The sequence below is a fragment of the Neoarius graeffei genome, chromosome 3, assembly GCF_027579695.1.
Source record: "Neoarius graeffei isolate fNeoGra1 chromosome 3, fNeoGra1.pri, whole genome shotgun sequence".
Classification (NCBI taxonomy): domain Eukaryota; kingdom Metazoa; phylum Chordata; class Actinopteri; order Siluriformes; family Ariidae; genus Neoarius; species Neoarius graeffei.
The window spans coordinates 11383802-11411028 of record NC_083571.1 but is presented as its reverse complement, the minus strand read 5'-3'; the positions used below and the strand labels follow the sequence as shown (position 1 = coordinate 11411028).

Genomic DNA, 27227 nt, shown 5'->3' with positions numbered 1-27227 from the left:
TTATGGCCAACTAAAAAGTTTCTATCCAAACCCAATCAGCTACATTCTTCATCGACACAGAGATACATAAATCTAGTACTGACATCTATCCACACCTGCAGTAATAACCTGAAAAGTCAGTGTATACTTACAGTACTGTGCAAAAAGTCTTAGGCACCCTATTTTTTCCCATACAAACTATTATAGATTTCTATTTTATGACTTCTACATGATCGAGTCAACAACACAAAAACATTTTAGAGTTCCAAATGTTGGGGGGGGGGGGGGGGGTCCTGCACAAAATTAAATGTTACAGAAAAAAAATGTTTGTATCTGAGCAGCATATTCCATAAGAGACCACTTTTCAGATTAAAAAAGAAAACATAATGAAGGCTACTGGGTTTTGGTGCAAAATTAAGAAGCAAGTGAGACAGTCAAAGTGTCCAGAAGAACTGTGGCTGGTTCTGGAAGATGCTCAGTAAAACCTACTGTACAGCTCATTTCCTTATAAAACTGCACTCATTGTACCTGAGACTACGGTTTTGGTTTTTTTAAAGCAAAGGGTCGTCTCACACCAAATCTTGATTTTGTTTCATTCATTATGGCTTACTGTTTATAGTATTTTTTAAAATGTTGAAACATTTCATTTCATTATTTTTAAGCAATTTTTGGTCTACAGCATTTCTTTACATGTGCCTAAGACTTTTGCACAGTACTGTACTAAGACAGCTAGCAGATTATTAGTTGGTAGACAGGTATGGGGATGAGATAAACTAGTCAGTGGACACAGAGCGTCCACTTGAGCTTGAATTCATGCAGTTATTCACTCAGCTAATCATGTCACCTTGGTTGTTGTTTTTTCTCCCTCCAATCTTCAACTGTCTGCATCCTGTGTAGCCTCAAATTCCTGTTCTTGACTGACAGGAGTGGAATGTGATTTTTTTTTTTTATTGTTGTTTTACCCATCTGCTTCAAGGTTTGACATGCTGTGTGTTTTGAGATGCTTTTCTGTCCACCACGGGTGTAAAGAGTGGTAACTTGAGTTACTGTAACCTTCCTGTCAGCTCAAATCAGTCTGTCCATTCTTCTGTAACTGCAGAATGTCTGCTCATTGGATGTCTTTTGTTTTTCACACCAACCCTACATACAAGATTTGTGCATGAAAATCTTCCAAGATCATGCATCCAGCCATTATCCACAACCACTCATCCTATGCAGGGTTGCAGGCAAAATGGAGCCTATCCCAGCTGACTGTGGGCAAGTTGCCAGATCATTGCAGGGCTGACACATAGAGACAAACAACCATTCACACCTACAGTCAATTTAGAGCCACCAATAAAAGTGCATATCCTGGACCAATTTTGTTTGTTTTTTTTAATATGAAAGTATGTCCCTTTACACACTCATCCAGAAGGGTAATTTTGCACAAGGCCATCTGTCTACAGCAGAAAAAAATAAAATAACAAAGCACATCTGGAAAAATCCCAAGGGAGTCTGGAGCCAGATTTGTGACGTTACCTGCAGAAGCGCCAGCAGGCTGTGAGAGCTTGTACGGTTTCAGTGCACAGCCTGTGCACAGCCAAGTTTAGCAGCTAGCGATTTTGCATTGAAATATGGAATTGTCACCTGAGCGCAATGTTACTTCACCTTTGGATGAAGAATATAATGAGATGTCAGAATTGGGGCTTCATCTGTTTGGATTTGATGATGATTCAAGTAGTGAAGACAATGGTGACAATACCAGGGATGTAAATAATATGGTTGTTTTCTCATAAACAAACCAGCGCTGACGGAGGATTCAGAAGGAGGCGTCCTGCACGTGAAGTCACAAAAATCAGTGTTTGCCGGGAAATCCAAATGCCAAGTTTTTTCAGAGGCAGACGAATTCGCCTCAAATGGCTTGATTTCAACTGAATTTTTCTGGTATTGCGCAAGGTAAAAAAATTGCACAAAATGCAAAATGTGACAAATATTTGACCAAAGTTTAATATAAAATAGGAGAATTACATTAATCTTGCTCCTGAATTTACCTGTGATATGCACTTTAATCTAACTTGCATGTCTTTGGACTGTGGGGGCAACCCATGCAGACACAGAGAGACCATGCAAACTGCACACAGAAAGGCCCCTATTGGCCACTGGGCTTGAACCCAGAACCTTCTTGCTGTGAGGCAACAGCACTAACCACTACACCACCATGCTACCCCTTATGAGAGCAGTATATTCTATAATACTCAAACAAGCCTGTCAGGCACCAATAATGATTTTAATTTGATTTCAAGATCTTTTAACATAAAAATGCCTCAATGATGAAGCACCAGAATACATTAAAGAACCCTTGACAAGTTACAAGCTTCAATGTAACTTAAGATCATCTTACTAAAGTCTGCTCATAGTACCATCATCAAACTCAGAGCTACAGAGACAGAACATGTAAGGTCTGTCAGGTCAGAGTCCTGGAGGGCTTTGCTACTGGTAACACTGTAACCCAGTACTACCTGCTGCATGGACTGGTGGTCGGCATCTAAACCAGCTCCCCCACTGGTACCGTCCTGGTGAGGTGGGTGGCATGACACCCAACAGGATGAAAAACAAGACCTGTCAAAGGGGGGATGAGCTCATCAGAGCCAACAGCCATCATGCAAACCCTGGGTTGGGTAGGAGTGGCAACCCCCATCCGACACTAGCTACAGAAAGTCAACATGGCTCAAATCCACAAGACAAATCCTATATGGCTGCTAGCTCCGGGAGTGAGCAGGCGCATATAGGGATGGGATCAAGTGCATGCCCCAACAGGCTGAATGATGCTTTACCCCAAACCCCAATCAGTGCAGGCGAGGTAATGCCAATCAGTGTACAAGTCCTAGAACAAACCTTTTGAAATGCAACAGGAAGGTAATAATTTCCACAATGAACACTAGATCAATTAGAGTCAAAAAGACAACTAAAACTCGCATACAACATGAAAGTCCACAATATATCTGTCTTGGGTATCCAAGAGCACAGAATTATACATTCGGACCATGGGCAAACACTGAGCTATCACAAGATTGGTGACCAGTACTTAGTGATATCCTCTGCTTGGTAGAACAGGGCACAGGCTGCTGTTGGCGGAGTTGGCATAGCTATGAGCCTACTAGTTAAGAAGTCTCTCATAAGCATGAAATCCTTTTCAGCCTGTGTCCTCATGGCCACATTCCAAGGTAACCCAACTTCAACAGTAATATCTGCCGATGCACCCACTGGCTCGGCAATGGCGAAGGAGATGAAGAACTTCTACAGTGACCTGCACGCAGCACTGGATTCAGTGTCCCTGCACAATATCCTCTTTGTGCTTGGTGATTTTAAAGGGAGACTGGGTTCAGATGAAGTACCCTATTCATATCATGAGAAATCAAATCGTGATGGTGAATACCTCTTTGACCTTATGAAAGAGTACACCTTGATAGCAGGAAATACAAAGTTCCAGAAGCCTAAGAGAAAATTTTGGACCTGGTTGTGTCCCCCATCCCACAGACATCCATCAAGTTAAACATAAGCAGCAAATTGATTTCATTCTTGTAAGGAGAAAATGGCAAAATAATATCCTGGACATTCAAGCCTTCAATTCCTTTGCAGGTGTTGATACCGACCATCGGGTGGTTTCAGCTACCGTAAGACTCAGCCTTCGGGCCCCTAGACCAGCCACAAAGAGGAAAATAAAGTACAACTGGAAAGCTCTCAAGACTGACTCAGACCTTCAAACAAGATTTGCGGTGGAAGAGAGAAACAGATTTGAAATACTAGAGCAAGAGGAGTTGACAACAACTAGATATGGCTGTTTTGTCAAGGCATATAAGGAGGCTGCACAGGAGGTACTAAGACCTGCTCCAAAATGGAAGAAAGGGTTACTGCTCTCTGAGAATCTGTGTATGAACAAAGCAAGGCAGGAAATGGAAGAAGCCTATGTTGTGTACCTTGCATCGGACTACCACGATGGTGGGAGGTACTTTTCTAAGAAAGAGCAATTATTTAAGGTTTATACCAAGGTTATGGCTGAAGACCTCACTGAGAAAATACTGTCCAAGAAGTTGAAGCCTGCCATGCAAGCAACCAACGTACGCAAGGTTGGAACCTGGTCAAAGAGATAACAGGAAGAAAATCCTCACAACTTAGCCAAATTAAGGGGAAGACCATAGAAGGTCGTCTCAGTGTGTGGTACAATCACTTCAAGAACCTGCTGGGTAACCCACCAGTAATTGAAGATGAGGAAGAAGAAATTGAACAAATCCACAAAGACCTCCCAATCTATGACAGCCCATTTACCATAAAGGAATTACAAAAAAATAATAATAATAATATTCACTGAAAGCTGGAAAGGCCTGTGGTGAAGACGGCATCACCCTGGAGGTGCTGAAGTGGGTACTTATCGATGATCTCTTTCTTTACATTACCAATAGAGCCTATGTGAATTGTGAGGTTCCAGAACAGTGAACAGTTACCAGTTCACAAGTTGGGGGACCTTACCAAGATAGACAACTACAGAGGAATCAGCCTTATTTCTGTTGTGGCTAAGCTGTACAATCAAATGCTTCTAAACTGAATCCACCCAATCCTAGACCCCCTATTGCGCATCAGTCAGAATGGATTTTGTGAAGGAAGGACAACCATCTCTCAAGTCCTGGCGCTCTGATATATCATCAAGGGCATGAAGAAGAATAACCTGTCTGCAGTGATAACATTTTTTGACTTTAAGAAAGCATTTGACTCAATCCATTGTGGTAAGCTTATGCAGATACTCAGGGCCTGTGGCATACTTGAGAAGATTGTTCAGGCTATCAAGGACATCTATAGCAACACTTTGGCAAAAGTCCAATCTCTGGATGGTGAGACAGACCCCTTTCCCATCCTAGCAGGTGTCTTACAAGGTGACACCCTGGCTCCCTATCTGTTTATCATTGCCTTGGATTATGCCCTCTGGAAGGCGATTTCCAAAAAGGAAGAAACATACATCAGTCCCAGGAGAAGCAGGAGAGTTGGTCCAGTTAAAGTGACGGACCTTGACTACTTTGCAGATGACATCGCCCTTGTTTCAGACGAGGTACACCAAGCACAAGAACTGTTACAGTGTAGAACTCGAGTGCCATAAGGTGGGCCTCAGCCTGAATGTGGTGAAGACCAAAGTAATGACCTACAACATAGCCGGTGACCCTGCAATGTCTTCACTTGAGGGGTTGACCCTTGAGACTATTGATGATTTTAAATACCTTGGGTCATACATGAGCTCATCTGAAAAGGATATCAGAGTTTAGAAAGGCCCAAGCCTGGTGAGCTTTTCATAACCTGGTGCGGATCTGGAAATCATCCATGGCAGATGAGCCTAAACGTCGCCTGTTCATTGTTACAGTTGAATCAATCTTACTGTATGGGTGTAAAGCATGGACCATAACCAAAGAACAGGAAGCCAGACTGGATGGTTGCTATAATGCTGCGAGTGGTCTTGAATGTGATATGGAGGGACTTCATCAGAAACATGGACCCATACAGAAACCTACCCTGGCTCTTGGCAAAAACAAGATCCCATAGGCTGAAACTGGCTGGCCATTGCATGCAACATGAGGACCTCCCAGCAAATCCATTGGTACTCTGGGAACCGAAGCACAGCTGGGCCTCACGGGGGGGGGTGGTGGTCAATTTCTAACATATGTTGACCAGCCGGCACGGTGGTGTAGTGGTTAGCGCTGTCGCCTCACAGCAAGAAGGTCCTGGGTTCGAGCCCCGGGGCTGGCGAGGGCCTTTCTGTGTGGAGTTTGCATGTTCTCCCCGTGTCCGCGTGGGTTTCCTCCGGGTGCTCCGGTTTCCCCCACAGTCCAAAGACATGCAGGTTAGGTTAACTGGTGACTCTAAATTGACCATAGGTGTGAATGTGAGTGTGAATGGTTGTCTGTGTCTATGTGTCAGCCCTGTGATGACCTGGCGACTTGTCCAGGGTGTACCCTGCCTTTCGCCCGTAGTCAGCTGGGATAGGCTCCAGCTTGCCTGCGACCCTGTAGAAGGATAAAGCGGCTAGAGATAATGAGATGAGATGAGATGAGATGAGATGAGATGAGATGTTGACCAGCTTAAGTGGGACACTGGTCTCAAGTCCACTCTGGAATTGAGGGTATGCATGCTGGACACCTAGTCTGGTTAACACCAGACCATATCACAAGTGAAATATGGTCTGGAATCCGCCTATTGAATTTCTCGTAGGGGAGGTGTGGTTTACGATTGTCAACGGCCGTTTATTGGACGTTGTGAATGTCTATCATTTGGCATATACGTAGCCCATGGCCAATCATGGCAGTTGTACCCGGTGACGTAGTTAGAGCGACGAAGAAGACGAAGAGGCAAAGAAGAGAAGGAAAGAGAAAGAGAAGGCAAAACAAAAATAGGAAAACAATGGCACCGAACGATTACTGCCGTTTGTGCAAGACAAATATGAGAGAAGCTGGTTTGGTTAGCTTGGTTCGTATCGCTCGCTGCCATGTTAAATGTGATCCGTAAACAGTCCCAAATAAACTACAAGCTTCCGTTTGTCGAGTAGTATGCGTCACCGTCTTTCCACCCCTCCCCACTCTCTGATTGGCTCCCTAACTCAGGCGAGCCTTTAGACCATAGTTTCCATGCTGTCTTTTCAGATCGGAACGATTGTGCAAAGCAGCATGGGATTTCCCAGGCTACTGGACACCAGCATGTGGCGAGAGCTCACCGTTGGCCAGGGAAACCTGAAATGATGATTTATAGTTTGTGCCCCAAGACTTTGGAAGTCAATTCCAATTAACATCTGCACTGTGGAGAGTTTAAACAACTTTAAATCTCTGCTCCAAACATTTGTGTGTGTAAAATATTGTTGATTTGAGTTTATTTTCTAACTTTGTAAGAGCGCTGAGACTTAGTGCAGCACTCCTAAAGCCATTTTATTATTATTATTATTATTATTATTATTATTATTATTCCATGGTCAGTCAGTGTGATCATGTATTAGTCTTTTCTGATATTTAGTGTGAGCATAAACTCAAACTCTTGATCTGTATTTAAATGATTTTATACATTGCTGCTGCTGATACATGACTGGCTGATTGGATAATTGCATGAATGAGCAGATCTTTCTGTTGCTGTTTTTTTTTAGAAGGTTAAGCTGTAAGTTGCACCTATGAAAACAGAAATGACACAGAAGGGTGTTGTTTTTTTTAAATTAACATTTTAACATGCCTTTGCAAAAACTTGACACTGATTAAATTCCATTTAATGAACCATTAAAGGTCAGTCTGTGCTCATTGACTAGCACACTTAATGCTAGGGTATGCTAACTTTTGCACTTGACCATATAGATCACACTTTCTAGTCAGTTAATTTTGTAATTTGATTATGTATTCAGATACACACTCTAAGACCTTATAAATAAGTCATTCCTAGCATCCTCATTGTCATGTTAACTCGTCACGTCGTTTTGTTTTTGATCACAGTGTTAAATGCATATGTTAAAACTGATGGCGCTTGGATTATTTCGGTGCAAAGAAGGCAGTACCATGCAACTTCTGCAGAAGAGTGTGCTCTGAAGTGCAACACAGAAACACAGTTCACATGCAGGTAATAGACTGTGGCACGGTTAGTTTTGCAGTCTACATAGGGTGGAGCTGATGATTAAATCTGTGCTGATTTCTCTTTTGCAGGTCCTTTCTGTTCATTGAAAAAGATCAGGACTGCAAAACATTACCAACCAACTCGAAGATAGAGTCGCTGCTTCGAAGAACAAGTTCAGCTCTGTATGAGAAGAGTGGTAAGTGTTTAGAGAGATGGTTGATTAGATGGAGTCATATTAAAACAAAACAAACAAACAAAAAACAAGTCAATGTGGCTTCATCAGGGCTTGAATTTTTTTTCCCAATTTTAAGAACTAATTATGTTCTGCTTTCAGATGAGTTTAAACGTTTAAACATCAGCCTTAAAAACAAACCCCTTCTCTCATTAATATGTGATTTATAAATTCCTATCAGGATCGTGTTTGTCACTGAAGAAACAACCAGACAAAAAAGAAAGAAAGAAAAGAATGAGTGCAAAAGATTATGTAATCATTACTCCTCCATTTTTTATTTGATTTTTGTGTGCATTATTTAAGAACTCTATTTTTATTTTTAGAAGGTTAAGCTTTTCTTATCAAAGACACAATAATAATAATAATAATAATAATAATAATAATAATAATAATAATAAACCAATAAACAGTGTATAAAGTACAAAAAAGATTGACTTTAAAAAAAAAAATCTGACTCAAATTTCTGTGAAAGGAGTAAAATTATAATTCAGTTATTAAGTGTCCACATCAAAAGGAATTACATATTGTAGCAGTTCGTACGTATGGGTGGAGCACAGAAGACGGCAGGACAGAGCTCAGGTTGGTAAACCGTTTTTATTTTCTCACTTTTCAGTGGACACTTAGCAAATTGACCACAGACAGACACACACAACCGGCGTCTGGTTCGGGGAAAAGCTCCCTCTGCTCTCGCTCTCCCTCCTTAAATAGGGTGCGGTCACTGGGGAAGGCACACAAACACATTAATTCACATCAGGTGCAGTGATTCTGCCACTTGCCTTCCCTGACTGCGCCCTCCTGTCACAGACCGATGCTTGACCACGCCCCCGCTGCCACATACCCCCACCGCCCAACTCAGGCCGGGCGGCTGTCCGGCCTGCAGCCGACTCCCTCCCCCCTTGACGGGAGAGGAAGTCCGCCATGACCATCTGCGCCCCTGGCCTGTGGATCACCTTGAAGTTAAAGGGTTGGAGTGCCAGATACCAACGGGTGATCTGCATGTTGGCATCCTTCATGCGGTGGAGCCACTGGAGGGGCGCGTGGTCCGAACAGAGGGTGAAAGGGTTTCCCAGCAGGTAGTAACGGAGGGCGAGGACCGCCCACTTGATTGCCAAGCACTCTTTTTCAATGGTGCTGTAGCACCCCTCACGCACCGACAGCTTCCTACTGATGTATAAGACTGGACAATCCTCCCCCTCCACCTCCTGGGACAAAACAGTTCCCAGCCCTCTGTCCGACACATCCATCTGTAACATAAAGGGGAGAGAAAAGTCAGGGGAGTGTAAAAGTGGCCCCCCACACAGTGCAGCCTTTACCTCAGAAAAAGCCCGCTGGCATTGCTCCATCCACTGGACCGGATCTGGTGCCCCCTTTTTAGTCAGATCAGTCAGCGGGCTGGTGACGTCCGAATAATTAGGTATAAACCTACGATAATAACCAGCCAGCCCCAGGAACTGTCTCACCCCCTTTTTGGTCTTGGGCCTCGGGCAGGCCGCAATTGCTGCTGTCTTGTTAATTTGGGGACGCACCTGCCCATTGCCCAAGTGGAAGCCCAGATACCGTACTTCCACCCGCCCAACCGCACACTTCTTCGGGTTGGCTGTGAGACCCGCTCGCCTCAGCGACCTAAGGATGGTCCTCAGATGTTTGAGGTGCCTCGGCCAGTCATTACTATAGATAATAATGTCGTCGAGGTAGGTGGCCGCATAGGTGGCGTAGGGGCGGAGGACCCTATCCATCAGCCGCTGAAACGTAGCGGGCGCCCCAAACAGCCCAAAAGGAAGTGTGACAAATTGGTGTAAGCTGAATGGTGTGGAAAAGGCCGTTTTTTCCCAGGATAATGGAGTCAAGGGGATCTGCCAATAACCCTTTGTTAAATCCAGTGTCGAGTAAAAGCGAGTCGTGCCTAGTCGATCGAGCAACTCATCAATACGAGGCATTGGGTACGCGTCGAATTTAGACACCGTGTTGACTTTTCTATAGTCTACACAGAACCGGACCGACCCGTCGGCCTTGGGTACCAAGACCACTGGGTTGCTCCAGTCACTGTGGGACTCCTCGACGATGCCCATTTCAAGCATGGCCTCGAGTTCTTCCCGAACTACTTTTTTCTTGTGTTCAGGTAGCCTATAAGGGCAGCTACGCACTACCACCCCTGGGGGCATCTCAATGTGGTGCTCTATGAGGTTGGTGCGACCGGGCAGGGGCGAGAACACATCCGAAAACTCGGTCTGCAACTGGGCAACCTCTGCGAGTTGGGTCGGGGAGAGGTGGTCTCCACAGGGGACCGGAGAGGTACGCGATGCCAATGTTCCCTTTTGAACCTCCAGCCCCAGCTCCGCCTTCTCCGGAACCACCGACACCAATGCCACGGGGACCTCCTCGTTCCAGAGTTTGAGCAGATTGAGGTGGTAAATCTGTAGCGCCCCACCCCTGTCCGTTCGCCTCACCTCATAGTCAACGTCCCCGACTCGCCGTGTGACCTCAAAGGGTCCTTGCCACTTAGCGACTAATTTGGAGCTCGATGTGGGCAACAGTACGAGTACTTTATCTCCCGGTGCGAACTCTCTAAGGCGCGTACCCTTGTGTTGATCGATCTAATGGCCCGACGAGATCCATCCCAATTCTTTCGAACAGGGTCTCGATTAACGGTAGAGGGCGCAAAGGCACTTTTGGAATGGCCGCTGGATTTACTAACTGGCATTCGTGGCACGCCGTACACCACCTACGGACATTGCCGCGAATCCCTGGCCAATAGAACCGGGTCATTATTCGGGCTAGTGTTTTATCCTGCCCTAAGTGTCCAGCCATGGGATTAAAGTGAGCTGCCTGGAATACCAATTCCCGGCAGCTCTTCAGAATCAAAAGCTGCGTGACTCGCTCTTTAGTTTGAGTGTCCTGTGTCACTCGGTATAATCTATCCTTCATAATCGCGAAGTAGGGGAAGGATGGGGTGGCGTTTGGCTGGAGCATTTGACCTTCGATTACTCTCACTTGGTCAAACGCATGCCGCAGAGTCTCGTCTCGTGACTGCTCTAATGGAAAATCCGCGAGGGATTCCCCAATAGAGAGAGGAGGAGCCGGCGGCTCCTCACTCTGACACAGAGATGACGTAGACAGCTCTGTGACAGCTGCTCCCGCCAACGCGACACCGGGACCTCCCCTCATTAAACTACGGCAGGACCCACTCTTCACTAGATGACTCATTAATTCCCCAAATCCCGGCCAATCCATCCCCAAAATTATCGAGTGGGTAAGGCGAGGATTAACCGCCGCCTTTACTATAAATTTTTCCCCTCGAAAAAAAATGTGGACCGACACTAAAGGGTAGTTGTGAACATCCCCGTGCACACACAACACCTTCACCAATTGTGCTCCCCCCAATGCCTCGTCTTGCACCAGGTTTTGGTGGATTGAGGTCTGATTGCAACCAGAATCCACCAACGCCTGATATGTATCCCCTTGGATACTCACCGGTATGCAATACGCTCCGGCCCGATCGAGGGCGGCTCCTGGCGCGTCGGGGATCCGAACCACTGCGCCCACCTCCATTACCGTGCACTGCTGTTGGAGGTGGCCCGGCTCCCCGCAGCGCCAGCAAACCGGCCCGGGCTTCCTCTCTGCGCTGGTGTCCTGGGGCTCACTCACCTGAGGGGGGGAAGAGACAGACACAGAAGGGAGAAACGGGAGGGCACCGCGGGTGCGGCGGGCCGGCTGGGGAGGCGCCGGCCCCCACCTCCACGGTGGGGGAATGGGGCGAAGATGAGACACAGGAGGAGAGGGGGAGAGAAAGAGATTAGAGGAGAGAAGAGGCTGTCTGCTGTCCTGCCGTCGGGACAGCCGCCAAATGGTCCTCCGCCAGCTCGATTGCCTGATCCAGCGATGCTGGGCGGTGGCACTGGACCCACTCCACGGTTCCGGCTGGTAAGCGTGTGATGAATTGTTCCAGTACCACCTGGTCGATGATCCCCTCGGCGTCATGGTTGTTGGCCCTCAACCACCGCCAGCAGGCGTCCCGTCGTTGCTGGCCAAACGTGAACGGCTGGCCGACTTCCTCCAAGCGCAAAGCGCGGAAGCACTGACGTTGCTGCTCGGGGGTGCGCCCCACATGCTGGAGGACGGCCCGGTGAAGGTCCGTGTAGGCCAGCCGGCGGTCGGCGGGGAGCTGTAGCGTGGCCAGCTGTGCCTCTCCCATTAGCAGGGGGAGGAGGCACGCCACGCGCTGTTCCATAGGCCACCCCGAGGTCTCTGCGACTTGCTCAAAGAGCGTGAAGAATGCCTCGGGGTCATCCTGCGGGCCCATCTTTGTTAGGGTGAGGGGGGACGGGCCCGCAGTGGGGAAGTTGGTAGATCCCGCCGACGCGAGGAGGTGCCGGAACGCCTGACGATCTTCTTGCTGAGCCAACACCAGGGCCTCGAACCGCTGTTCCTGCTCCTTTCGGAGGGCGACTAGCGCCTGGTGCTGGCTTTGCTGGGCCGTGGTGAGGGCGTGGACCAGGTCGGCGAACAGGGAGGACTCCATGGGCCTGTTCTGTTTCTACGCTCCAAATTGTCCCAGGTTTCAGCACCACTGTAGCAGTTCGTACGTATGGGCGGAGCACAGAAGACGGCAAGACAGAGCTCAGGTTGGTAAACCGTTTTTATTTTCTCACTTTTCAGTGGACACTTAGCAAATTGACCACAGACAGACACACACAACCGGCGTCTGGTTCGGGAAAGAGCTCCCTCTGCTCTTGCACTCCCTCCTTAAATAGGGCATGGTCACTGGGGAAGACACACAAACACATTGCGGTAATTCACATCAGGTGCAGTGATTCTGCCACTTACCTTCCCTGACTCCACCCTCCAGTCACAGACCGATGCTTGACCACGCCCCCGCTGCCACACATATCTATATTACTAAGGTATTTAATGTAATTGGGTATTTAAACTAATACCATATTTAAATAGAGTATTTATTTAAATAGGCCGGTAGCTGTAACATGTAGAATGCCTAGAAAATGATTTTCGTGGAAACTATCTTGGAACTACTTTCTGAAATGGTTTTTCTGGTCTCAAATACAGTGGTGCTTGAAAGTTTGTGAACCCTTTAGAATTTTCTATATTTCTGCATAAATATGGCCTAAAACATCATCAGATTTTCACACAAGTCCTAAAAGTAGATCAAGAGAACCCAGTTAAACAAATGAGACAAAAATATTATACTTGGTCATTTATTTATTGAGGAAAATGATCCAATATTACATATCTGTGAGTGGAAAAAGTATGTGAGCCTCTAGGATTAGCAGTTAATTTGAAGGTGAAATTAGAGTCAGGTGTTTTCAAATCAATGGGATGACAATCAGGTGTGAGTGGGCACCCTGTTTGATTGAAAGAACAGGGATTTATCAAAGTCTGATCTTCACAACACATGTTTGTGGAAGTGTATCATGGAACGAACAAAGGAGATTTCTGAGGACCTCAGAAAAAGTGTTGTTGATGCTCATCATGCTGGAAAAGGTTACAAAACCATCTCTTAAGAGTTTGGACTCCACCAATCCACAGTCAGACAGACTGTGTACAAATGGAAGAAATTCAAGACCATTGTTACCCTCCCCAGGAGTGGTCAACCAATAAAGATCACTCCAAGAGCAAGGCGTGTAATAGTCGGCGAGGTCACAAAGGACCCCAGGGTAACTTCTAAGCAACTGAAGGCCTCTCTCATATTGGCTAATGTTAATGTTCATGAGTCCACCATCAGGAGAACACTGAACAACAATGGTGTGCATGGTAGGGTTGCAAGGAGAAAGCCATTGCTCTCCAAAAAGAACACTGCTGCTCATCTGCAGTTTGCTAAAGATCATGTGGACAAGCCAGAAGGCTATTGGAAAAATGTTTTGTGGATGGATGAGACCAAAATAGAACTTTTTGGTTTAAATGAGAAGCGTTATGTTTGGAGAAAGGAAAACACTGCATTCCAGCATAAGAACCTTATCCCATCTGTGAAACATGGTGGTGGTAGTATCATGGTTTGGGCCTGTTTTGATGCATCTGGGCCAGGACGGCTTGCCATCATTGATGGAACAATGAATTCTGAATAATACCAGTGAATTCTAAAGGAAACTGTCAGGACATCTGTCCATGAACTGAATCTCAAGAGAAGGTGGGTCATGCAGCAAGACAACGACCCTAAGCACACAAGTCGTTCTACCAAAGAATGTTAATGAATGTTAAAGAAGAATAAAGTGAATGTTTTGGAATGGCCAGGTCAAAGTCCTGACCTTAATCCAATCAAAATGTTGTGGAAGGACCTGAAGCGAGCAGTTCATGTGAGGAAACCCACCAGCATCCCAGAGTTGAAGCTGTTCTGTACGGAGGAATGGGCTAAAATTCCTCCAAGCTGGTGTGCAGGACTGATCAACAGTTACTGGAAACATTTAGTTGCAGTTATTGCTGCACAAGGGGGTCACACCAGATACTGAAAGCAAAGGTTCACATACTTTTGCTATTCACAGATATGTAATATTGCATCATTTTCCTCAATAAATATATGGCCAAGTATAATATTTTTGTCTCATTTGTTTAACTGGGTTCTCTTGATCTACTTTTAGGACTTGTGTGAAAATCTGATGTTGTTTTAGGTCATATTTATGCAGAAATATAGAAAATTCTAAAGGGTTCACAAACTTTCAAGCACCACTGTATGTATCCAACTATGTGATAAAAGTTCTCCATGAGATACCTGCACATAAGTGAATAAAAATTATAGGATTGTCAGAAATAATGAATAGGTAATAGGTAATAATATTTCCTTCGATATTTCTCATTCTTTTACACTTTTTTCTCAGAGTGGCCTCATTATTTGGGGGACATTTGGGCACTTTTGTCACATGCTGAATCAATAATTTCTAGTGGGGATGTAAGTGACGGCATCTTGGTTATGATGAATAGTGCTATAACTCATTCTATTAGACCCCTGCATAAAAATGCATATTACCCAGCAACTACCTCAATCTGTATCCATCAATAATATCATCTCTGAAAGATAAACCTACCCAGCAGGTTGTTTTCTTGTAAGAAACTTGGTGTAGTCAGCATAGCATGGTCTGTGGTAGCAGACCTCAATTGCTATACAGTCTTTTTCACGAATATGTACAAGCACGCTTTCATCTTTTTTTGCCTCGGCAGCATTTCGCAAGAAACCTAGAAAAGTAAATAAAACAATATGCCTAAGTTTTGTAGGTGCAATCAGTTAATTATTGAAATTAAGTGATCAATCTCATTAAATCAGTCTCATTAAATTTGAAGGTTAATAATTAAAATGAATCAATCCCATTGAATCGTTTACTTTGACTCATTTGAATTGAATCATACCATAGAATCAGTCTCATTTGAAGTGAATCATTCAGTGAATCATTTAGTGAATCATTCAATGAATCATTTAGTGAATCATACCATTAATCCTGGATAAATTACCAAACAGCTAGATTATGATATATTTCCAAATTATTATTGATCACTTACTATATTACATAAATCTGCACCTTTTTGAATTCTTTGCGATTGGGGACTTCAGATATTGTTCACACCAACAAGATGAATACACACAGCTTCGATAATAAATGAATTTATTATACAAAGATAAAAATAATAAATCAATATATACAAGCAGTGAGGTGTGTATATATGTGTGTGTGTGTGTGTGTGTGTGTGTGTGTTAGGCCCCTAGGCCTGAGCCAAGGTGTGTGTGTATGAGGGAGCTATAAAATTTGGAATGTTCTTATCTGATGTTTTGGTATGTTGAGTGTGGAGGAGGGGCTTGACCATGTGTTTAGACAAAAGGCTAGTTCTGTATAGCTAACCAAAATGTGTTTGAGTACGAGGTAGGCCCAGATTAGCTTCGTGTTGCTAAGCTAAGACAAAAGGGAAGCTATCTGAAGTGTATCAGGCCTGGTCAGGCCTGTTGAGCACGTGTTTTCTCAGTAACAAAAGGATTCCACACTCATAACATTACCAAACTCACTGAAATCTTAATAAGGTCAAAATGTGTGTTTAGGAGATTGAGGATATTAGTTAAAAGAATAAGAGAGAGAGGCATGCACAGCCTATTAAAACAAATAAGATTAAACAAACAGAACAATTCAATTCAACACGCTGCGTGTCTAATAGTGTAATGAATAAACCTGGGTTTAAATTCACACTTTCAATAAAGCAACTTCCTAAAACTAGCTTAATTATTATGCCCAAATATATTTTACTCAATATCTTGCCTCTAGCAAAGTTCTGAGAAGATGTTCGCCGTTGCAGAGCTTCGCTGTTCATGAAGCACGTGAACCGCTCGTGTAGAAAGCACGGAGAGCGTCCTGGTCCAGCGGAGCACTTGGGTCGTTTCCGTGAAGGCAGAGGATTCTTGGTCCGAACTTCATCGTTCGTGAGGAAAAGTCTCTGATCAGAATAATACGCACAGCGCTTTAATCAGGAGGAATCTGGTCGCTCCTAATTATAAATTAAAACTGCGTTTGAGCGGCAGTCGTGACGCCACTTCTAATACGAATAAACCGGTTGTAACTCAGGTTGAGTTTAAAGATCGCGTGACTCTAGAGTTTACCTTGGCCAAGGGTAAGCAAAAGGGGAGTCCCATATACGATTCGTACATTGGGGGAGTGCCTGTTAGAGAGCGCACTTGTCCTGGGCCATCGGCATAGTGAGGTAGGGTGGCCAGTTCCTTTCCTCGCCACCTTTAACTTCCCCAGTGTTTCCACCAGGTCCCCATTCATTGCTGGGTGGACAGGGAGCGAGCCCCAGATCCCCGTCGAGCCGAGGCTCGAACCAGGGACCATTCGCTTAGCGGTCAAGCGCTCTAACCACTTGGCCACCTGCGCTCTGCCCAAGGGTAAGAAATCATGCTGAATGATGGATCTTGCAAGAAAGAGGTGTTTTCGGGTTTGAGAGCATCTCTTTATGCGTCTAGATTCCTTGGAATCCGGACGTGAGAAAGAAAGAGCGGAGCTTCTGCCTGGACTTATGCGCGCATGGCGGACTGACGTAGATGATCCCGCCCACACGTGACATAGGTCACGCGGAAGAGGACTGGGAGTTGTAGTTCTTAGAGACAAAATGGCGGCATGATACCTACATTCCCCCTTTTGGTCTCAGGGGTATGACGGAGTCGTAGCACTGAGAGCACCGTATCGTATCATCGCCGTGTCCATAGTCCTTGAGGTAGACTTGTTCTGCACAGTTCATGGTGTCCTGTGAAGACTGTGTAAACTTGTGAGTTCCAGTAAGACAGTTGGAGACAGAGGCATTTTGGGCATATAATCACTATGGGCATTTTGGGCATATAATCACTATCTAACTAACTAGATCAAAACCACATCAAAAAAAAAAAATTAAACATTGAACACGAAACATGTAGTGTTCAATTTCTTATGCATAAAAAACAAGAAAAGAAAAGAAATGAAGGAAGGAAAGAAGTATTAGTGTTTGGGTTGGCAAACCTAATCTTCTAGACATCTTCTGTGTTTGGTAATCGCAGTGGGTGGTCTGGCCAGAGAGCGTGCGCTACTGCGGCTAAAGCTGTCAGGGACACAGACCATCTTATCTAACTTGGCATAGTGTTATGTATGGGTTGCCTGGGCAGACCCAGTGGATGTCTTTAGTGGGGGTGCATATCTCTAAGTCTTGTGGATTCACAAAAATGAGGATAGCACTGCCAAGACTATATGCCAGGTGTATTTGCGATGAATACACACTAGTAATAATAGCGGATTTTAGTATTTTATCTAGCATGTTATACTGAAGGGTTATTACTTCATTGGGTTGGTGAAGTCTGACCGGGAATGTTAGTGTACGCTTATGGTTGAGTGATGCGTACAAGCTAAGTGGACAGGATGGACCTAGCTGTCGTCCACCCCCTTTTGGAGTGAGGACTGTTCAACAAGGTTTGATTCTATTATCATGGAAATTGATATGAAAGCGTTTGATTAGGCCTAGATGTCCTAATGCGATACGCGACGGGGAACGGTTTTGTTTTGTGTGAAGTTGACTAAGTTTATGTCGCAGGGCTTGGTTGGGATTGGGTCGCCTTGTGAGAGCCGTGTGTCTGAGAGATGGTGGTGAAGACTTTAGCGCACATGAGAGGTGTGTTTTGTGTGTTTGCCTTCGCCACCAGGGGGGGCCCTACATCCTGACCCTCGCCTGCTGTTTCAGAGGGATCTCCTCCCCCTTTCACGAGATATACCCGTGGTTCCTGGCCTAGTCATGCCAGCAAATAGCTTTTTGTCATTTTTCTTGGGCTCTTTTGTTTTATCTGTTGAGGGGTCTGACCTCTCCTGTAACAGTTCTTTAATCTCAGCCAACTGGGCTTTTAAAGAGTCCAGCTCTGAGGGGAACTCACCAGGTTGGTCTGAGTCATTGTGTTGGTCGTCTCTACCCTTACGTTTAGAGCTACGGTCGGAACGCTTCTGCCGTTTCTGGTCAGAGCGGGGATGACAGTTTTGCTGCCAACCGTTTTGTTCCCTACGACCCTTTTCATGTGATGGGTGATTGCCATAGTCACTGTCGACTCGCCCTCAGTCCCTCCTGGCCTTACCTTGTTGATTTTTCCACTCACTCTGGTGATGGCTCGGCAAGGGGCAGTTTGGACCGGGATTTCTCCAGGGGGGTCCCCCTTTTGGAGCTTCGCCTCCATCTAAGGTTAGCGGGGGCCCATTTGCATCCTGGAGCCTAAGGACTCTGGGTTCATCATCATTTCCGTTTGCGGTTTTGACAATGGTCTCCCAGGTCATTTGGGCTAGTCGCCTAGTTTCCCTCATCGAATAGTGAGCTCGTCGACACGTCAGTGCGACTTGAGTCCGCACGCTTGGGTGGAGATTATGTAAGAAGAGAGATTTGAAACCTCTATCTTCTTCCAAGCATGGTGCGTTACTACCTTGGAAATAGGCAGTACGTAGCCGTCTATAATATTCACGAGGCACCTCAGACCGTTTTTGTTTGATTTGTAATGCACACAATGTCGCGGAGGTTTCGTCCGTGTATGGCGCATATTCTTCCCTCATGTAATTGCGAAGTTTCGAATAACTATCGCGAATGTTTGGGGGTAGTGTCTCTAAAAAGGCATGAACGCTACTACTGGAGGTCTTCCAGATTAGTTTAAGTTTTTCACGTGTTGTGGCGTTCGGCAGGTCCATCAGGCATCGATCAATTTCTTGTAAATAGTTATTTACATTAGTTCTTTGATTGTCAGGATCGAATTGTTCAACATCTTTGGCAAGTAAGTCAATTTGCCGTAAGCGAAGGGTTTGGTGCACGTCCTTGTGCGACCTTCTTGGCTCTTCTGAGCACTCACTATCTAAGCTACTCTGGTGTTGTTCCCGTTTCACACTAGATTCATAGCCTGATTCATCTGAAGATTGATCAGGGGTACTGTAGCACACTGACCTGGGTGTGCTAGGGTCCTGGGCTCCGGATGAGCACAGGATGGCTCCATCTTGGCTAAACGACGGAGTCGAGTAGCGAGTTGATGGAGTTTGGCGGGGGGTCTGGTCCTCGACCAGATCATTTACGGTGTCCGGTTCGGATGCCTCTTCCCGCTCTGAGCTTTGGTGCATTGTTGGGGGTCTTTCACGCCCCTCGCGCTGCTCTTGGGGGATCTGCTCCTGGGCAGCCCTCTTAGCAACCATTTCGGCTTTCTCTAGCCGTTCGGTGCAATCATCAAGGGAGGTCTTCAAGAGCTCACGCTCCCTATGTAAATCATTATTATCGGCTGTCAGCTCGGCGTTGCTGGTAGTCAGCCTTTCAACCTCTCTGCGGAGGCGTCTGATTTCTGAATCAGCATCTTGGAAGTATGATAGGAATAGCTTACCTAGTGCCGCTTGGACACTAAAAGTTGTTCTTTTTGGATCTCTCTCATGTTTGTTTGAATTGTCTATGTTGTTTTGGGATTCACTCTCACTCGTGCTCTTAATGTTTGCCTTTCCGGAGGCAGAGCAGTGAATGAGATCTGCGATGACCTCAAGGAGAGACACGTCTTGAGCGTTGTCTTCCATTTTTGATACATGAGGGGATGCCATTTTACTTAGGGTGGATACTAGATAATTAATCAATGAGTTAATTATTAATTAATCGTTATTAATTAACATTAACTATGTAATTAAGGTTTATTGGTTTGGAAATGCTCTCTCATCCTAAATTAAGAATAGGTTATGAGTATTTGTGATATGGTTATCACGCTATGGTTAACCGTTTTAACACACCTGAGAATATCTTAGCAGTTGCTGAATCAACTGATAGTTTTTGTCGTTGAACAATATTCCAGAAGTCAACAAACCAATCTCCTCACACGGGGCACCAATTACTGTAGGTGCAATCAGTTAATTATTGAAATTAAGTGATCAATCTCATTAAATCAGTCTCATTAAATTTGAAGGTTAATAATTAAAATGAATCAATCCCATTGAATCGTTTACTTTGACTCATTTGAATTGAATCATACCATAGAATCAGTCTCATTTGAAGTGAATCATTCAGTGAATCATTTAGTGAATCGTTCAATGAATCATTTAGTGAATCATACCATTAATCCTGGATAAATTACCAAACAGCTAGATTATGATATATTTCCAAATTATTATTGATCACTTACTATATTACATAAATCTGCACCTTTTTGAATTCTTTGCGATTGGGGACTTCAGATATTGTTCACACCAACAAGATGAATACACACAGCTTCGATAATAAATGAATTTATTATACAAAGATAAAAATAATAAATCAATATATACAAGCAGTGAGGTGTGTATATATGTGTGTGTGTGTGTGTGTGTGTGTGTGTGTGTGTGTGTGTTAGGCCCCTAGGCCTGAGCCAAAGTGTGTGTGTATGAGGGAACTATAAAATTTGCAATGTTCTTATCTGATGTTTTGGTATGTTGAGTGTGGAGGAGGGGCTTGACCATGTGTTTAGACAAAAGGCTAGTTCTGTATAGCTAACCAAAATGTGTTTGAGTATGAGGTAGGCCCAGATTAGCTTCGTGTTGCTAAGCTAAGACAAAAGGGAAGCTATCTGAAGTGTATCAGGCCTGGTCAGGCCTGTTGAGCACGTGTTTTCTCAGTAACAAAAGGATTCCACACTCATAACATTACCAAACTCACTGAAATCTTAATAAGGTCAAAATGTGTGTTTAGGAGATTGAGGATATTAGTTAAAAGAATAAGAGAAAGAGAGAGGCATGCACAGCCTATTAAAACAAATGAGATTAAACAAACAGAACAATTCAATTCGACACGCTGCGTGTCTAATAGTGTAATGAATAAACCTGGGTTTAAATTCACACTTTCAATAAAGCAACTTCCTAAAACTAGCTTAATTATTATGCCCAAATATATTTTACTCAATATCTTGCCTCTAGCAAAGTTCTGAGAAGATTTTCGCTGTTGCAGAGCTTCGCTGTTCATGAAGCACGTGAGCCGCTCGTGTAGAAAGCGCGGAGAGCGTCCTGGTCCAGCGGAGCACTTGGGTCGTTTCCGTGAAGGCAGAGGATTCTTGGTCCGAACTTCAGCATTCGTGAGGAAAAGTCTCTGATCAGAATAATATGCACAGCGCTTTAATCAGGAGGAATCTGGTCGCTCCTAATTATAAATTAAAACTGCGTTTGAGCGGCAGTCGTGACGCCACTTCTAATACGAATAAACCGGTTGTAACTCAGGTTGAGTTTAAAGATCGTGCGACTCTAGAGTTTACCTTGGCCAAGGGTAAGAAATCGCGCTGAATGATGGATCTTGCAAGAAAGAGGTGTTTTCGGGTTTGAGAGCATCTCTTTATGCGTCTAGATTCCTTGGAATCCGGACGCGAGAGAGAAAGAGCGGAGCTTCCGCCTGGACTTATGCACGCATGACGGACTGACGTAGATGATCCTGCCCACGTGTGACATAGGTCATGCGGAAGAGGACTGGGAGTTGTAGTTCTTAGAGACAAAATGGCAGCATGATACCTACAGTTTCATCAAATGCCAACAAAAATCACAACAAAAGAAATAGCCATGTGGTCAAATCATATTTTAGCCTATGAATTCTTTATTCATGAAAAAATTCAATTTTGATAAAACCTATTTAATTTGGAACAAGGTTGGGGGTTTACATCCCTCATTAGGCCTACATGCATTTAATAGATTGGTTGGGCCAGCCATTAACATTTTAGGGCTTTTTATAGGATTTATTTTAACAACTATCTTTTTACTTACCTCCATCAACTGTCTCAGCTTTTACAAGTTTAGCTCTTGTTCTTTTACCCTTGGCTGTGATAAATCTGTCGATTTTCTTACATATTATGCAGACAGGTGGTAATATGCTGCTTTTTTCTGTACCAGACGATCCAAGCGTTGTTTCTGTTTTCCTCCTCTTGGTGTGCTGTAGTTGTTGTTGGCCAAAACCTTCTGTTCTAGATCATAATAGTTTTGGAGAGGAAATCCTCTGTTGAGCCGACTCAGCTTTGGCTGTCTGCCTCTTTCTAGCGGCAGCTATTCGCTTCTTGTCGACAAACCATCGATAACAAGTAGGATGAAAGCCTGTACCGCTTGGTAGATCTTCACTTTCGAGATGTTGTAGTGGTTCAGTGTTCTCGACAATTGTCCGCTCAATCCCGTCAGTTTCCTTCCAGTCAGAACAACATTTACGGAATGTATCCCACCTCTTTTTCGAAAACGGTTCAGAGTCTTCATTTCCAACTGATGGGAGGTGCATAAGACATTTATACTTTGCTGCAGAAGGTTTTTTTTGGCGATTTTCTCTCTCCACGCTGCCCTCCGTGGGCGCAGCCATCTTTGTTTATACTACGTCACGGCCTACTTAGGCGCTCGCTCATTGGCTGGAAAGCTGACCTAGATTACTCTTCATCGCGCTAATTTTGAACATTTCAAGGTGCTATAACTATCAGTGTGCGTGGTTTTGAATGGAGAACTTTTTATTCTACTGTGGCAGCGGGGGCGTGGTCAAGCGCCGGTCTGTGACAGGAGGGTGGAGTTGGGGAAGGTAAGTGGCAGAATCGCTTCACCTGAGTGTAATTAACCTGTGTTTTGTGTGTGTTCTCCCCAGTAAACCGCCCTACTTAAGGAGGGAAAGGGAGAGCGGAAGGGAGCTTCTTCCCCGGCAGAGCCGACAGTGTGTGTGTGTGCATGTCTCTGCCTGTTGGTTTAAATATTGTTCGACTGAAAAGTTCGGCAATAAAGCCTTCTGAGAACCTTGATCTCTGTCCTGCCGTCCTCTGTGCTCCACCCACACGCTATTCTCGCTACAGTGGTGCCAAAACCCGGGAAAGGTGGAGCATCAGTCCTGCAGCCCCATGGAATCCTCCCCGTTCGCGGACTTGGTCCACGCCCTCGCCACGGCTCAGCAGAGCCAGCCCAGGCACTCATCACGCTCCGGAAGGAGCAGGAGCGCCGCTTCGAAGCCCTGGTGCTGGCTCAGCAGGAAGATCGAGAGGCATTCCGGCGTCTCCTCGCGTCGGCGGGGTCCACCAGCGCCCCGGCCGCGGGCCCGTCTCCCTCACCTTAACTAAGATGGGCCCGCAGGACGACCCCGAGGCTTTCATCACGTTGTTCGAGCAGGTCGCCGAAGCCTCGGGGTGGCCGATGGAGCAGCGCGCAGCGCGCCTCCTCCCCCTCCTGACAGGAGAGGCGCAGCTGGCCGCGCTACAGCTCCCCACCGATCGCCGGCTGGCCTACGTTGACCTTCGCCGGGCTGTCCTCCAGCGCGTGGGGCGCACGCCGGAGCAGCAGCGCCAGCGCTTCCGCGCGCTGCGGATGGAGGAAGTCGGCAGCCCGTTCGCGTTTGGCCAGCAGCTCCGGGACGCCTGCTGGCGGTGGCTGAGGGCCGAAGATCGCAACGCCGAGGGAATCATCGACCAGGTGGCGCTGGAACAGTTCATCGCCCGCTTACCAGCCGGAACCGCAGAGTGGGTCCAGTGCCACCGCCCGGCGTCGCTGGATCAGGCCGTGGGACTGGCGGAGGATCATCTGGCGGCTGTTCTGGCGGCAGGACAACCACCGACATCATCTTCTCTCTCCTCTCCTCTCTCTCTTTCTCTCCCCCCTCCTCCCGTGTCCCGTCCTCGCCCCATTCCCCCACCACGGAGGCGGGGGCCGGCTCCACCCCAGCCGGCCCGCCGCACCCGTGGTGCCCTCCCGTTTCTCCCTTCTGTGTCTGTCTTTCCCCCCCCTCAGGTGAGTGAGCCTCAGAACACAGCTGCAGAGGGAAGGCCTGGGCCGGTTTGCTGGCGCTGCGGGGAACCGGGCCACCTGCAGCAACAGTGTGCAGCGATGGAGGTGGGGGCAGTGGTGCGGATCCCCGACGCGCCAGAGGCTGCCCTCGATCGGGCTGGAGCATATCGCATACCAGTAAGTGTACAAGGGGCTACATATCAGGCGTTGGTGGATTCAGGCTGCAATCAGACCTTGATCCGCCAAAGCCTGGTGCAAGACGAGGCATTGGGGGGAGCACAAGGGGTGAAGGTGTTGTGTGTGCACGGGGATATTCACAGCTACCCGTTGGTGTCGGTCCACATATATTTCAGAGGGGAAAAATCAATAGTGAAGGCGGCGGTTAATCCTCGCCTTACCCACTCTTTGATCTTGGGGACTGATTGGCCGGGATTTCGGGGTTTGATGGCACGCCTAGTAAAGAGTGGGTCCTGCCGGTTGATGGGGGAGGGTCCCGGTGTCGCTTTGGCTGGAGCGGCGGTTGCAGAGCCGTCTACGTCATCTCCGCGACAGAGTGAGGAGCCCCCGGCCCCTCCTCTTTCTATTGGGGAATCCCTCGCGGATTTCCCACTGGAACAATCGCGAGACGAGACTCTGCGACACGCGTTTGACCAAGTGAGAGTAATCGATGGTCAAACGCTCCAGCTGAACGCCACCCCGCCCTTCCCCTATTTTTCTATTTTGAAGGATAGGTTATACCGAGTGACGCAGGACACTCAGACGAAAGAGCGGGTCACCCAGTTGTTAATTCCAAAGAGCCGCCGGGAATTGGTATTCCAGGCGGCTCACTTTAATCCCATGGCTGGACACCTCGGGCAGGATAAGACACTCGCCCGGATAATGGCCCGATTCCATTGGCCGGGGATTCGCGGTGACGTCCGTAAGTGGTGTACGGCGTGCCGCGAATGCCAGTTAGTAAATCCAGTGGCCATTCCAAAAGCGCCCTTGCGCCCCCTACCATTAATCGAGACCCCGTTCGAAAGAATTGGGATGGATCTCGTCGGGCCATTAGACCGGTCAACACGTGGGTACCGCTTTATATTGGTTCTGGTGGACTATGCAACGCGATACCCGGAAGCGGTGCCTCTTCGCAATATCTCAGCACGCAGTATTGCAGAGGCCCTCTTCCACGTCATCTCCCGGGTTGGAATCCCGAAAGAGATTCTGACTGACCAGGGCACCTCGTTTATGTCACGAACACTGAGCGAACTGTATGGGCTACTGGGTATTAAGCCGATCCGCACCAGCGTTTATCATCCACAGATGGACGGTTTAGTTGAACGGTTCAATCGCACCCTCAAGAATATTATCAAAAAATTCATAAGTGAGGACGCACGTAACTGGGATAAGTGGCTCGAACCCTTGCTGTTTGCAGTGCGAGAGGTCCCCCAAGCCTCCACGGGGTTCTCCCCATTTGAATTATTATATGGGTGTAAGCCGCGCGGCATCTTAGATGTACTGTGGGAAAATTGGGAGGAGGGACCTTCACAGAGCAAAAACGAAATTCAGTACGTTATGGATCTGCGCGCAAAACTCCACATGCTCACCCACCTAACTCAGGAGAATTTGCGGCAGGCCCAGGAACGGCAAACCCGCCTGTACAACAAGGGCACGTGCCTTAGAGAGTTCACTCTGGGAGATAAGGTACTCGTCCTGTTGCCCACGTCGAGCTCCAAATTAATCGCCAAGTGGCAAGGACCCTTTGAGGTCACACGGCGAGTCGGGGACGTCGACTATGAGGTTAGGCGAACGGACAGGGAGGGGGCGCTACAGATCTACCACCTCAATCTGTTAAAACTCTGGAAAGAGGAGGTCCCCATGGCGTTGGTGTTGGTAGTTCCGGAGAAGGCGGAGCTGGGGCCGGAGGTCCAAAAAGGGACATTGGCGTCTCGTACCTCTCCGGTCCCCTGTGGAGACCACCTCTCCCCGACCCAACTCACGGAGGTCGCCCAGTTGCACGCCGAGTTTTCGGATGTATTCTCGCCCCTGCCCGGTCGCACTAACCTCATAGAACACCACATAGAGATGCCCCCGGGGGTGGTAGTGCGCAGCCGTCCTTATAGATTACCCGAACACAAAAAAAAGGTAGTTCGGGAAGAACTTCAGGCCATGCTCGAAATGGGCATCGTCGAGGAGTCCCACAGTGACTGGAGCAGCCCGGTGGTCTTAGTTCCTAAGGCCGACGGCTCGGTCCGGTTCTGTGTGGACTATAGAAAAGTCAACGCGGTGTCTAAATTCGATGCGTACCCAATGCCTCGTATTGATGAGCTGCTCGATCGACTAGGCACGGCTCGCTTTTACTCGACACTAGATTTGACGAAGGGATATTGGCAGATCCCCTTGACTCCATTATCCCGGGAGAAAACGGCCTTTTCCACACCGTTCGGCTTACACCAGTTCGTCACACTTCCGTTTGGGCTGTTTGGGGCGCCCGCTACGTTTCAGTGGCTGATGGACCGGGTCCTCCGGCCCCACGCCACCTACGCGGCCGCTTACCTAGACGACATCATTATTTATAGTAATGACTGGCAGCGGCACCTGCAACACCTGAGGGCCGTCCTTAGGTCGCTGAGGCGGGCGGGGCTCACTGCCAACCCGAAGAAGTGTGTGATTGGGCAGGTGGAAGTACGGTATCTGGGCTTCCACTTGGGTAACGGGCAGGTGCGTCCCCAAATTAATAAGACAGCAGCGATTGCGGCCTGCCCGAGGCCCAAGACCAAAAAGGGGGTGAGACAGTTCCTGGGGCTGGCTGGCTATTATCGTAGGTTTATACCTAATTATTCGGACGTCACCAGCCCGCTGACTGACCTCACTAAAAAGGGGGCGCCAGATCCGGTCCAGTGGACAGAGCAGTGCCAGCGGGCTTTCTCTGAGGTAAAGGCTGCACTGTGTGGGGGGCCACTTCTCTCTCCCTTTTTTGTTACAGACAGATGCGTCGGACAGAGGGCTGGGGGCCGTTTTGTCCCAGCAGGTGGGGGGAGAGGACCGCCCAGTGTTATACATCAGCCGGAAGCTGTCAGTGCATGAGGGGCGCTACAGCACTATCGAGAAAGAGTGCCTGGCCATCAAGTGGGTGGTCCTCGCCCTCCGTTACTACCTGCTGGGGCACTCTTTCACCCTCTGTTCGGACCACGCGCCCCTCCAGTGGCTCCACCGCATGAAGGATGCCAACGCGCGGA

The 27227-nt window shown here is 47.0% G+C and overlaps 1 protein-coding gene across 1 annotated transcript in view; it reads left to right on the top strand.

Moving 5' to 3' along the window:
* Window positions 1-27227, top strand: part of plg (plasminogen) — an 83971-nt gene that overhangs the window by 1875 nt on the left and 54869 nt on the right. The window contains exons 3-4 of the mRNA XM_060915612.1: window positions 7467-7590; window positions 7674-7780. Coding sequence (XP_060771595.1) covers window positions 7467-7590; window positions 7674-7780 — 231 coding nt within the window. The remainder of the gene's footprint in view (window positions 1-7466; window positions 7591-7673; window positions 7781-27227) is intronic.